The sequence below is a fragment of the Trichosurus vulpecula genome, chromosome 6 (assembly GCF_011100635.1).
Source record: "Trichosurus vulpecula isolate mTriVul1 chromosome 6, mTriVul1.pri, whole genome shotgun sequence".
Taxonomy (NCBI): domain Eukaryota; kingdom Metazoa; phylum Chordata; class Mammalia; order Diprotodontia; family Phalangeridae; genus Trichosurus; species Trichosurus vulpecula.
The window spans coordinates 69888217-69901691 of NC_050578.1; the positions used below are offsets into that span (position 1 = coordinate 69888217).

Sequence of the window (13475 nt, forward strand, 5' to 3'; positions counted from 1 at the left end):
TCAAGAAGCAGTATGCCATTCCTGGAGTCAGACATGGTGGAACTTGAAATCTGGAAGACTTGCATTCTTGTTATGGGTCTGACTCTCTCACCAGCCACAGACAACGGGCATTTAACCTCTTAGTATCCCAGACAAACAGGGGCCAGGGAATGAATTGACAGACAGAAAGGCCAAAATTTATTATTAACCATTCTGGGTATGTTTAATTGCAGAATATAATTCTATTGCATCTTAATGATCAAAGGGACAGTTTCAGAGAAACCTGGGAAGATGTATATAAACTGATGCAGAGGTAAATGAGCAGAACCAGAAGAGTTTACACAATAACAACAACACTGTAAAGACAAACAACTTATAAAGACTTAAGAAGTCTGATCAATGAAATAGCCAATTCTGGAGGACCTATGGGACACTAAGAAAGTTGCTTCTTTCACTGGGTTTTAGTTCTTTATCTATAAGCATGACACCTACCTCCTGATGGACTCTGGATACACAATCAAACATTGATGTGTTTTGGAGATGGTCAATGCAGGAATATATTTTGCTTGACTATGCATATGTTATAAGGGTTTTGCTTTTCTTTATTCTTCAATGGGGGCGGGTAGGTTGAAAAGAGAGAAAATAGATTTTGCTAATTAAAAAATTTTTAAAAAGAAAATGAAGAATGAGCTGATGTACTAGTGGAAGAACTGAATCATATACTGACACAAAAAAAGGTTCAGTTAAATATGGACTGCTCACAGGCCTTCCATGGAAAGGCAAATAAAGGACTTGGCAAAACTGGCTTCATGTGATAGTCACGCTGTTATTTTGCCTTAGTGTGGTCATAAGAAATGTAAGCAAACAAACCACCATGAAAATAATCACAGCTTGTGTACCATCCACTACAGCAGATTAAGGACTGAAGAATTTCTGAGCAATTCAAAAAGTCTTCCAAGCTATGTAAACATATTTTGAGGCAAAGTAGCATAAGTGCAAAAGTACCTTGGAGGAAGATGGTAAAAACTATTGGAAAATATGGTTTGGGATCAAGAAATGGAAAACATCAAAGGCTTGTAGACCACTCAGAAACCTTTTGCTTATACATTATAAATATTTTCTTCAAGAAGAGTTAGTAGTTTCTGGATTTAATGAAACCAAACAAAATTAAAATTGAACTGATGCTAGCTTGGTGGAAAGGACACAAAACTTGTTAAAATGGAGCCAATTTCAGAACCAGCTCTTTTTATGTATTCCAATCAATTAGTTAGAAAAGAATTTGTTTAAAAAAAATGCCAACTTACAAGATGGTGGAGTAAGCAGTAAATCACTGTAACTTTTCCATATTCACCTCCAAACAATCACAAAATAGTGCCCCTGGAACAGCACAACCAGCAAAAAGATGGGGTGAAACAATCTTTTTGCCCAAAAAACTTGAAAGATTGGTAGGAAAGGTCTGTCTCACTCAAGTGAAAAGGAAATGCAGTCCAGCACAGGAAATGTCCCAGCAAACCAGCAGCAAACCCACCTCAGCAAGTCAGCTGGAGATCCTGAACCCCAGTGCGGTGAAGCAGGCAAACACCAACACCAGAACTTCCAGTGTATCTCAGGATAGCCATGGGAATGGACAGATTCTGGCTCCCAGAACCATCTCATGCTTCAGCATAGCCCTGGGCAAAAAGGAAGCCACCAGGGGCCAGACCATCATATTCATGCTTCAGTGTAGCCTCAAAGAAACGAGGATATAGTCCACCAGTCTCAGCACATGCCAGACACCAACACTAAGACCCTGGCTTACCACCAGGTGAGCTGCCAGACCCTTACAGCCTCCAGCAGCACCAACCATCCCCTACACTACCCTCTCAGCAAAGCACTAAACACAAGGTTCCCCTGCGCGCCTCAGGGTGACATCAGTGCAGCACCAGGTAAACAGCTGGGGCCTACAGCTCCTGGTACAAGAAGCCTGAGATGGTCCCTCTTCCACCCCAGATGCAGAGTTCAAATTTAAAAAAGCCAAAAAAAAAAAAGATGATCAAAAAACAACTAAAAAAGAATCTGAACTTAGAAAGTTATTATGATGACAGGTAAGACCAAGACACAGATTCAGAAGAGGACAATGATGTCAAAACACCTATGGGCAAAACCCCAAAGAAAAAACGGAAGTGGTCTTAAGCCAAGAAAGAGCTCAAAAAGGAGCTTAAAATCATATAAGAGAGAGAGAAGAAAAATTTGGAAAAGAAATGAGAGTGATGCAAGAGAATTATGAAAATAGAGTCGACAGCTTGGAAAAAGAAAATAACTGTGTAAAAAGCAGAATTGGTCAAATGGAAAAGGAGATACAAAAATCCATGGAAGTAAACAACTCTTTAAAAAGTACAACTGGCCAAATGGAAAAGGAAGTACAAAAACTAACTGAGGAAAACAACTTCTTAAAAGTTAGAACTGGGCAAGTGAAACTAATGACTCTATGAGACGTCAGGAATCAATCAAATTGAAAAGTGCTGTGTTAAGAAGGCCTGAGTTCAACCCTCATCTCAAAGACTTACTAGCTAGTGACTCTGGACAAGTCACTTAACTGCTGACTGCCTCAGTTTCTTAAAATGTAAAATGAAGTTTATATTAGCATTTACCTCAGAGGACTGTTGTGAGGATAAAATGAGATGATAATTACAAAGCACTTAAGCATAGAGTAGGTACTTAATAAATACTCATTCCCTTCTCTTCCCACCTTATCTAGTCTAGTGAGAAATCCAGCTAATCCCAAGAGAATACAAATAGAAGACAACAGAACAAAGCTTCCAGCCTAGTTACAGGATTGATTTTCATCAGTGACAATAGTTAAATCTCTATATTTGTCTCATCTGGATTTAATACATACATTGGGAAGCTGTAATAGAGTTGAGACAATTTCAATGGTACTTGGGGATGGGTTTTTAAGATATTAAAATTCCAGAATCCTACAAGAGATCATAAATGGCTCTATATTCTACACATGGAGATTAAGAGCACAACAATTACTATCACAAGAGGCAAAACGAACAATTAACACATAGGGAAATGGAAGGATGAATAGTGGGGATAAGACTGCAGCTTACTCCCAATGATAGCTTACACTTTAGAAGTAGTGGGAAAAATAAACAAACATGTGTAACCAGGTGGGTTAATGACCAGTTAAGGCAGAAGCAAAGATGCTGCACCTTTACCCTTAAAAGAATAAAAGTACCAGGAAGTCTCTCATATTAGAAGTAAAAAGCACTCCAAGGCACTTAGAATATGAATATTTTGATATTTCAAAAGAATAATTCTGAGCCTACATTTTAGCAGTAATCAGTGGGATCAGAGCTCTCCTTTTTTGGAACTAAAATGGAATTTTCACTTGGTCAAACAATACCTTGAGGTTACTTGTAGCTCTAAAAAGACTCTATTTTACCTGGCTTTAGGAGTAAGCAATTCCATAGTAGGAAGCAATTTACCCTCAGTTTTCTTTGGGTCATAGCTGTTTCTAATGCCATTTCTCTCAGGGGATCTCTGGTGACATCAAGCATAGAGGCTTTGATGGTGTCTCCTGGAAAAAGGCTTAACCGAGATTGTCTAAGAGCCATCCTAGTCTGGAGCTGCATCAATTCTTCCTCCTGACGTTTCAGCATGATCTCTTGGCTAATCAGGTTGCCTTCAAATGATTTTTCAAATTGTCTGCTGCATTGAAGAGAAAGGAAAATGTTTTTAATAAAATCAAGACAAATCCAGAAAAGCACTATCATATAGACTAATTAAATTTTAAAATAGCTTCAAATTCACCCCTCCCCCAAATGTGGACGTCCACATTGCCAGTTACAAATAAACAAATATATAGCTAAAATGAGGGGCTAGAAGAAAGTCAATTACGTTTGAGCTGAACTAAAAGAAGCAGGGTTGGATATAATAAAGAAATAAGCAGGGAAATTATATTAAGCATTAGCTTAAAAGCATCATATACAACAAATCAATATCAATGCTTAATGTATAGGTAGCATTGTACATAAATATTTGAAGAAACTGATAATCAAGTTAAAAAGAGAAATAGATAGTAAAACTATACTAGTGGAAGATATTATTGTATTCCTTTCAGATCCCCACAAATCTACCCAAAAAATAAACAAGAAAGAAGTTATGGACCTAAGAACTTAAAAAAAAACTATATGTGATAGATTTCTGGCTATTTCTGAAAGGGAATAGAAAGGAGCTGTACAAAGCACCTCTAAAAATTGACCATGTATTGGTATATAAAGACATCTCCCCTCAAAATAGATTAGAAGTGCTAAAGATATTATTTACTGATTATGAGTTATATTGAATAAAGGGCCTTTAAGAGACTAAATAATACAATTCTAAACAAACTGCGGTTCAAAGAACAAATTATGGAAACAACAGAAAGTTTATTCAAAGAAAATGACAATAATGAGTCAGCATACCAAACACTTTTGGCTAAGGTACTTGTTAAGACAAAATTTTCGACTCCAAACACTTTCAAAAATAAATCAATGAATTGGGCTCGCAACTAAAAGGAATTTTAACAAAAAATTCCTATTTAAGCAGAAACCCTAAAAATTGAAGAGATTAATGAAATTGAAAGCAAAATGACCATTAAATGCATAAATAAAAGTAGGAGGTTTTTTTTGGGGGGGGGGAGGGACCAGGAGACAAATAAAATGAATAAACAGCTAGTTGATGAGTTTTTAAAAGAAAGGAAAAGCTAATTATTCATATCAAAAATGAAAAAGAACTCAAATTACTAGAAACTATTTTGCCTAATTCTATGGGGGAAAAAAACCTGGTAACTTATTGAAAATGGATAAATGCTTAGAAAAATATAAAAAACCCTAAGAAATAGACTACTTAAATAAACCATTATCAGAAAAATAAAATGAATAAGCCACATATGAACTCCTAAAGGTGGTGAGGGACCTCTAGGACTAGAGGTATTTGCAAGTGAATTATATTGAGCAAATAACAATTTGTTCCAATGCATAAACTATTTGCAAAAAAAAAAAAGGCACCTTTCCAATCTCTTTCTACAATACAGATAATGGCCTTGATATTTAAATCAAAGAGAGACAAAAAAGAGAAAGAAAACTACTAGTATCCCTAATAAATATTGATGTAAAATTTTAAATCAAATATTAGTAAGTGGCCCAAAACAGCATATTACTGGTTTGGGTTTATACCAGTAACAGAGGATTGACTCAATATGAGATTATAAATGTAACAAATCATGTTAATGAGATAAATAATAAAAACCATATGATTACATGAAGATGCTGAAAAGGCTTTTGATAAAATCCAACATCTGCTTCTATTTTAAAATGCAGAAATATAGTAATAAATGGAGTTTTCCTTAATAGAGTAAATAACATCTATCTGAATGTAGGGGCAAACATATTAAAGTCTCTAATTTTTCTCCATTCGTGTGTGTGTGTGTGTGCGCATGCACGCACATACACGCTCTTCAGAACACAGTCCATTCTAATCTGTTGTTTCTGGTGGGCACAGAATAGTATTGTGCTGTTTGAATTTCCTTTCCCTTCTCTTTTATGGCCTGTCTTTTGAATGCTTACACACTTTTCCCTTTCATATAGGAGTTTATGTCTGTGACTTAAGAGTTTAATGCATAAGGTTTTATTTGTTTGGTTGTTTTTTTTTGGGGGGGGGGATGTATTCTAAGGATTTTTTGATTGACACTTTGTTTATTGAGTTCAAAAGTTCTGGATCTATTCTAGGGATTCTTTTGACTGGCACTGCGTTTACTGAGATCAGGGAAAAGCAAGAATCCCATTACCACCAATACTATTTAAAACAGTGCTAGGAATGTTACCTGTAGCAATAAAACAAGAAGGAGAAATTGCAGGAATAAGCACAGGCAAAGAGAAAACAAAATTATCATTTTTTTGGAGATGATTTGATGATTTCCCTAAAAAGCCCTAAAAGTCAATAAAATTTAAAAGAAACAACAAATTCAAAGTTATGGGATATGAAATAAATCCAAATACATCACTGACCTTCCTGTATCTTAGTAACAAAACAGCAGACAGAACTACAAAGAAAAATTCCATTTAAATAACTATAGAAACTACAAAATATTTGGGAGAATATCTATCAAGATGCACCAAGAACCATAAGGTATATGAACCTAAATAAAAAATACTTTGCAGAAATAAAAACTGATCCAAAAAACTGGAGAAACTTTTTCATAAATCACAAAAATTTCTTCCAGTACCCTGCCCTCCTCCCTCCCCAAAATGCCATCCTTTATAACAAATAATATTTCTGAGTCATCCCATATAACCAACAATATTTTAAAAGAAAAAAAATCAGCCAAACTCCGTAATAGTCAATAGAGAATAAACATTTATTAAGTGTCAACTATGTATCTTGGACTGTGCTAAGCACTAGGGATACAAATATGAAAAAGAAAGACAATCTCTACCCTTAATGAGTTTACAATCTAATGGGAGCATAGGATATATTTTAACAAAAAGTTAAAAAGTGGAGGATGCAGGATGGGATGTATGGAGCTCAAAGGCAAGGTGGAAAAGTGAAAGAAGTCCAAAAGAAGTGCAGTGAGGTGGGAAATCAAGTTGTGTAAGGATATATGATCAATAATTCAAAAAAAATCTGAATACATGTTATATCTGTGAACCTCTCACCTCAACAAAGGAGTGACGTATGGGTGTTTTTAATTTCTATTTTGGGGGGTATGGTAGTTCTGTGGTGGGTCTATGTTTTTCATTTGTGCTACCTCAATAAGTTACTATTTTAATTGTGTCTGGAAAGAATGTATTTTCTATCTTTCTACAATTATTTGTATTATCTCTGGGCATGGTCAGTTTTTTTTAAATAGTTCCAAATGGTACTAAGAAGGACATGTATTGTTTAACAGGACCTCTCAGTAAATGCCATAAGTCTTGTAGTTTCAGTTTCTCCAACAATTTGTTCAATTCTATCCATTTTCCATCTCTTTTGTCTGTTAGATTTGACCAACACTGAGAAAGGGTCATTAAAGTCTCCTGTTATTGTCCTGTTACTCTTTATTCCTCTTGTAATTTAGTTAATTTTTGCTTTATGAATTTGGATGCTAAGGCATTTGCAGTATGTAAGTTTAATAAGAATTTTGGTTTATTGTCTACGGTTCCTTTCAGTACAATACAGTTTCCTTGTTTATCTCTTTTTGTGTTGTCAATTTTTCTTTTTTGGCTTGTCTGATAGCATGATTTCAATTCCTGCTTTTGGAGTTTACCCAACAGACAGTAAATTTTGTTCTAGCCTCTCATTTTTGAATTTGTCTTTGCTTTTTAGGTATATTCTTTACAAGCAACAGATTGTGAGGTTTTGGTTTCTTATCCAATTTCACTTTGTTTCATTTTATTGGGTTTTACTCATTTACATTTAAAGTTGAGTCAGGTTTATAATTTGCTCCATTTTCTCTAATTTTTTCTGAATTAAGATTTTATTGTTGCTGTTCTTGCCCCCCTTCCATCTCAGTTAAACAGTCAAGTAAAATCCCCCTTCTTTCTCCCTTTTCAACTTGTCTTATTACTTTTTTCTTTCATTTTCAGCACCGTTTCGAAAAAAGATTTTTCACTTGTTCTCTTCATTCTCTTTTATTTCTGCCTATTCTACTATTTATTTTTTTGATTCATGCTCTTTATACTTATTTCCTTAATCTTTGTATTCCTTATGGAATTTAAGCTTCTAAGATATCTACTTTTAATTTCCTTTTTAAAACAGTTTCTGCATTATCACTTAGTACATTTGTACTCTCTTCACCTTTTGTTTTTCCTGTTGTATCTTACTCTTAGAAATGTTCATTCCTGGGGCAGCTAGGTGGTGCAGTGAGTAGAGCACCAGCCCTGGAGTCAGGAGGACCTGAGTTCAAATCTGGCCTCAGATATTTGGCACATTCACTAGCTGTGTGGCCTTGGGCAAGTCACTTAACCCCAATTGCCCTGCCTTCCCCCCTCCAAAAATAAAATAAAATGCAAAAAAAAAAAAAAGAAATGTTCATTCCCAGAGGAAAGAGGATAAATATATTGCCTCATGGAAGAAATTTTCCTGGGGCCCTAATTGTACAGCTCATCACTACCCTTTTTTCTCCACGTCCTTTCTTCATTTTGATTCCCCTTCTCTTGAGTCAGTATGCTGTCATGAAGGCACAATACTCTTTCAGTGGCAGTGGTCTCTCTAAGCCAGGGGGCAGCAAACTAATGCTCACTGAGCAAATATAGCCCTGTGCCTGTTTTTGTATGGCTGGTCAGTTCAAAATGATTTTTACGTTTTCATTTTGGTTTTTGGGGTACTGTTTGTCAACCCCTGCCCTAAACAATAAATCCCTGTCAATTATTCCCATCCTTGGGCCCCCAATATCTCCCATAATAAAATATTTCTCTTCCCCAATTGGAAAGTTTTTTAGTGGGACCCATTTCCAGCACTAAATTGAGATTTCCCTCTTTATTTCTCCCTCTTTCTATCTCTTTGTTTATCACTTCACTGGTTCTGCTGGCCTTCTTCTTCCAGAAACTACAGGAATTATTTTCATTATTTGGCATTAACTTGCTTAGGGTCCATCACACATTCTCCTCCATCTTCTTCCTCTTCTCTCCTCTTTTATGAACCCTCCCATTCTGTAGCTTAGTTCCCAAAAACACAGAAACAAACACTGATTTACTTGTAGGCATGGTGGTGTGAAGTTCAATCCATGATGTTTCATGTTGGTTCCGCCACCATTAGTACTTTTATTTAAATACTACTTTTACCCTTTCCTGTGTGTATTTTTATTTTTTTTCAGTAAACATTTCTGTTTAATATACATAAGAACTAAACTGCACATATTAAAGTTAGATTTTTCTTCAGTAAATACATACACTCAAAGCCAAGCAGGTCAACCTCAATTTGAAAATCTCTTATATTACTTTCAGAATGTGGAAAAATGCATGTAATTTTATGAAAACATTCAATTAATAAGTTTTAGAATCTTAGCTAATCAAGTGCTTTCCATATAACAGTTCAACATTTTAAAAGTGTTCAATTAAAATTCAAGCATACCACTTTATTCAGTTCTTTCCTAGACATTAACATAACTTGGCACAAACTTTTAAACTAAATATTGAAAAATCGTATAAAAAGTCTTCCATAAACCCTATCCAGACTATACTTCAATTTCTGATTGTTTCTCATGCCTTAGATATTAGTCTCTGTTGCTTTCTTTGTTCCTGGATTGAAAAATTTAAAAAAAAAAAGGTTCTAATTAGATTTTTAAAATGACAGCCCAATCACTTTCTTTAAATGATTTTAAATAATCTATTTTATGAATAAATGCTTTTCAGATTAACATGACCATGGTCCATTCCTGTCATATATCAATCCTTCACTAATGTTTTGTCCCTAACTATCTTGTTTCAGTTTTCCTGTTAACAAAATTCCAATAATTCAAAAAATATTTTAGTAGTATTGAAACAGATGTTTAATGACTTTAAAAAAGTATACATCATAGATATTTGACATTGATTATAATGGCCATTTCCACTGGTTGGCTGGTGGTTCTTCCACTAACGGCTCCCAGGGTTTCCATGTCAACATTTTTCTCACCAGTGATAATTCATTTTCAGCCTGAAGAATCACTTCTTCTAGCTGGCCATCCTGAAGCTTATCCTCTAGTTTCTGAAGATCTGTTTCCTCTTTCACCATATTCAGTCTTTCATTTGCAATCTGTTCTGTGTACTTTCTATATGCCACATTTGAAGGCATAAACTCAAGAGCATCAAGAATCTTTGAATATAATAATCTTAGCCTCTCCCATGGGGTCTCACACACTGCCAGTCCAACAAGACCTGTGATCTTCTTCAGCACCCCGGCCATGACAGCAATCCCTCTGTGTGTATTTTTAGAAAGAAATCTCTTAATGGTCACCCTTATTATTCTGACAGATATGTCTTTCCCTTTCTATTTTAAACTCCTTTTTTCCCTGTGGTAATTTATTTTGCTGCTTTGTGCTTTGTTAGGTTGCTTTTTTTCCTTTCTTGTATTTCTCTTGTCTGGAATGTTTACAAAAGCAAATAATCTGCTCACACCTGGTTTTCATCATAGGAATTCTTCCAATGCCTCATTTATCAAATATCCATTTTTTCATTGATGGAATTAGGGCTCAGTCTGGCAGCGTATGTCACCCCTGAGCTCCTTTGCACAGTCCATTCTACTCTGCAATTTCTGCTGGGCACAGAATAGTTCTGTGATATTCGAATTTCCCTTCCCCTCTATTTTATGGCCTTTCTCTTCAATACTTACAGAATTTGTCCTTTCTTACAGGAGTTCTTGCAAAGCTTTCTTGGTTTTTATTTTTTTCTGTATGATTCTAAGGATTTTTGTGATTGACACTTTGTTTACTGAGTTCAGAAGTTCTGGGCAGCTTTCTTGCAGTAGAGTATTCAGATACGTTTGTTTGTTTAACTTGTATTTTTGCAACCTGTCTTTGAGAGCAATGTTTTGTTTATTTAGAGATTCTGTTTAAGTTATTGCTTTTTGCTATTCTCTTTCCTTCACTCCATGTATTTGCATTCACAATCAGTTGTTCTGTTTTCTCTCTTGAGATGTGGCATCATAGATTTAAGCTTTCCTTTTTTGCTATGTAAACCACAAATTCTGCTTTCATTATTCTTATTTTTCTCTTGAACAATTTGGGAACATCTTCTTCTTGTTCCATGCTTTCTTGAAAATCCTTTCCCTTATCAGGTATTGATTGGTGTTCCTTTGTCCTGCAGTATTTATTTTGAGATTTTTGAATTCAGTTGTCTATGAAGACACATGCCCTTCTGTTATTATCTTCCCTATTGGTTTATGTGCTTGTGCTCAAGATTTTAAATTAAATCTTTTTCTTCCCGAGATCTTTGGTAAGTTCAGCCTTTTTTCACTCATATTGTGACTCCTTCCCATTGGATGATGGATGCTCCAAGGACTGTTCCTCAAAGTTGTTTCAGTCTCCTCCCACACTGAGAAATTCACTTTTCACCACCCCCAGTCTCCATCATTTCAGGCTGCCTTTTTCAAGAGGGAGACCACACCTCATGCTTGGCAATCTGTCCCTTAGTTTTGGGGATGACTAACAAACTGTTGCCCTATGTAGACCAAGCTTCCTGCTTCCTAGAGGTCCACCTCCTCCTCACAGACGACAGGAGAACTATGCTCTGCTGCTTGTGGCCTCAAAATGGCGGAAAGAGGATGGGGTGGCCAGCAGAGCCTGCAGCAGCAAGAGAATGGCTGAGTGGATCCCATGGGCCCAATTGCGCAGTCTGCCCGAGCTGGTGGGGGCTCATGAGGAATGAAGGTTCATCCAGCTGTTAGCTTGTTGGGGTTCTTGGTGCCTTATACAATGGAGAAAGCTGAAATTCCTTTCCCTCTTGTACCTAATTCTTATTTTGGAGAAATGTGAGGTTGTGAAGATGAGAGAAAATGTCTAGTCCTCTATCTTGTTGCTCTCATGATCTGAAAGTCTACACTTAAATTCTTTTTAAAAAATGCAAAGCCGTAAAATGAGGGCAGTAACAGTGCCTACCTCATAAGGTGATGTTATAAGGATAAAATGAAAGTGCATATTTATATGGATGGCTTTGTTTGTCCAGACAACTATTGGGGCCGCCTCAATTACCTGCTCAAATTTTACTGATTTCCCCAGGTGAGTATGGTGACCTGACAGGGAAGTTCCACAGGCAAAAGTAAGATTTAACTGCACCTGAGAATGTGGGTCATAGAGGTATAAGAGGTGATAGAGAGGAGGCCACAATACAAACAGCTTATAAAAATGATAGCTCCTTCATTGTTGCCCCCTACCAAGAAACCAAAATGAGAGGAAATTCATTGTTCTGGGCCAAGCATGCAGATATGCCAACTTTAGCCAATTAAAAAGGGATAAGGGCAATCTCTGTGTGTGGGAGGGAACCTTCAAACTGCTTCAACTGACTTTTTAAGAGGAAATCTTCGATAAACTCTCCAAATCTATGAAAACTATGCAACTGACAAAAACTTTAGAGTTGAATTAATTTAGACCAGAGGTGTCAAACATGAGGCCTGTGGGTCCACAATAAATCCATAAACACTTATTAAGTGCATGGTATATGCCAAGCACTGTGCTAAGCTCTAGGGATCCAAAACAAACAAACAAACAAACAAAAGTTCCTCTCCTCAAGAAGCTTAAAACACTCTCAAGTGTGACCTGAACCAGGTTGAGATGTAGTTGGGATATATTTCATGAAATAAATAAAAATACAGAAAACATAGATATTAAATAATTTTAAACTAAGTTAATACATGAACTTCAAGGATCTTTACGTATGGTTTGGCAGCCTCCATTTCTACTTGAGGTTGAGAATACTGCATTAGACTATACTTTCATTATACATTTCATTCTCATGATTCACTGGCTAGCTATGAATTCTAATTTATCTTCTCTTGCATGTGCCCAACTTCCTTGGTGGTAAAAGTGTGCCCATCCTGTCTCCACTATGGAAAAAGTCATTCCTAGCTAGGAAAGAATAAGCCTGAGACTCCTTTACCATCATACCTGGTTTTCAATGATCATTATCACTCTAACTCCTATTCTCTGCTCATATAATCCTAATCTTGGCAGGATTTAAATCATTGTGCAAAATCCCTGGGTTGGAAGTTATATTGCCTATCTGCAGCCCTAAGCCCATTAGCAATACCCTTTATACCTATGCTATTTCTAGATCTATATGTTGCTCCTCTGCCTTTAAGGCACAGACCTTAAAGATCAAAAGCTACTTTACCTCCACCTTAAGTGGCCTAATATTCAAAGGCAGTTTATCTTTATTTTCCTTAGTGTGGAGATCCAGCTTTTCTAAAGCCACAAAAAGAGTCAAGGAATACTTGATTTTGCTATTTTTCTAACATTCTGGGTTAAAATCCTTAAACATCTAAAGAGCCAACCACACAGAGTCAGTTTTTTTCAGTAAATTAGAGCCACAGTCTTCACTTGAGAGAGAGGGAAGGAGGAAAGGAGGAGGAGGGAAGAGGGTAGGGAGGGGGAGGGGAAGGGAGAGGGGGAGAGAGAGAGAGGGAGAGAGAATGAGTGTAGGAAGAGGAGATATGAGAGCCTGAAGAAAGAAGGTCTGGAATAGCTTTTGTGTGAAGTGAGAGAAGGAATCAATTGGGAGGAATAAAAGAACTGCCTTATTGGAGTGAGAGTGGACAACATGCATTTAGAATGTCCCTAATCAGCATAGCTATCTGACTTCCTCCAGCTTGCTTCAGTCCCCTGTGAATTGGGGTAAGGATCTGTCAGCCAATCAACAAGCACTTATGGAGTAATTATTATGTGCCAGGCACTGTGCTAAGCAATGGGGATACAAAGAAAGGCAAAAACATTGTCGCTGACCTTAAGGGGCTCACATTCTAATAGAGGACACAACCTATTAAAAAAACTGTATAAAAAGGTTTGTACATAATATATG

General features: G+C 36.3%; 2 protein-coding genes across 3 annotated transcripts in view; both read right to left on the reverse strand.

Annotated features, from left to right (window-relative positions):
* The window catches only part of PTPN13 (protein tyrosine phosphatase non-receptor type 13), a 206378-nt gene that overhangs the window by 94883 nt on the left and 98020 nt on the right, over positions 1-13475 (reverse strand). Inside the window, exon 10 of the mRNA XM_036763757.1 lies at positions 3453-3675. Coding sequence (XP_036619652.1) covers positions 3453-3675 — 223 coding nt within the window. The remainder of the gene's footprint in view (positions 1-3452; positions 3676-13475) is intronic.
* Positions 9438-9870, reverse strand: LOC118853602 (NADH dehydrogenase [ubiquinone] 1 alpha subcomplex subunit 5-like). 2 transcript variants are annotated; one of them, XM_036763756.1, is made up of 2 exons: positions 9801-9870; positions 9438-9683 (listed from the first exon to the last, which is right to left on the reverse strand). In XM_036763756.1, the coding sequence occupies exons 1-2, from the start codon at positions 9868-9870 to the stop codon at positions 9520-9522; spliced, it is 234 nt and encodes a 77-aa protein (XP_036619651.1). In that variant the 3' UTR covers positions 9438-9519. The 2 variants fall into 2 exon arrangements, with proteins under 2 accessions (XP_036619651.1, XP_036619650.1); XM_036763755.1 differs by having other exon boundaries at positions 9438-9870.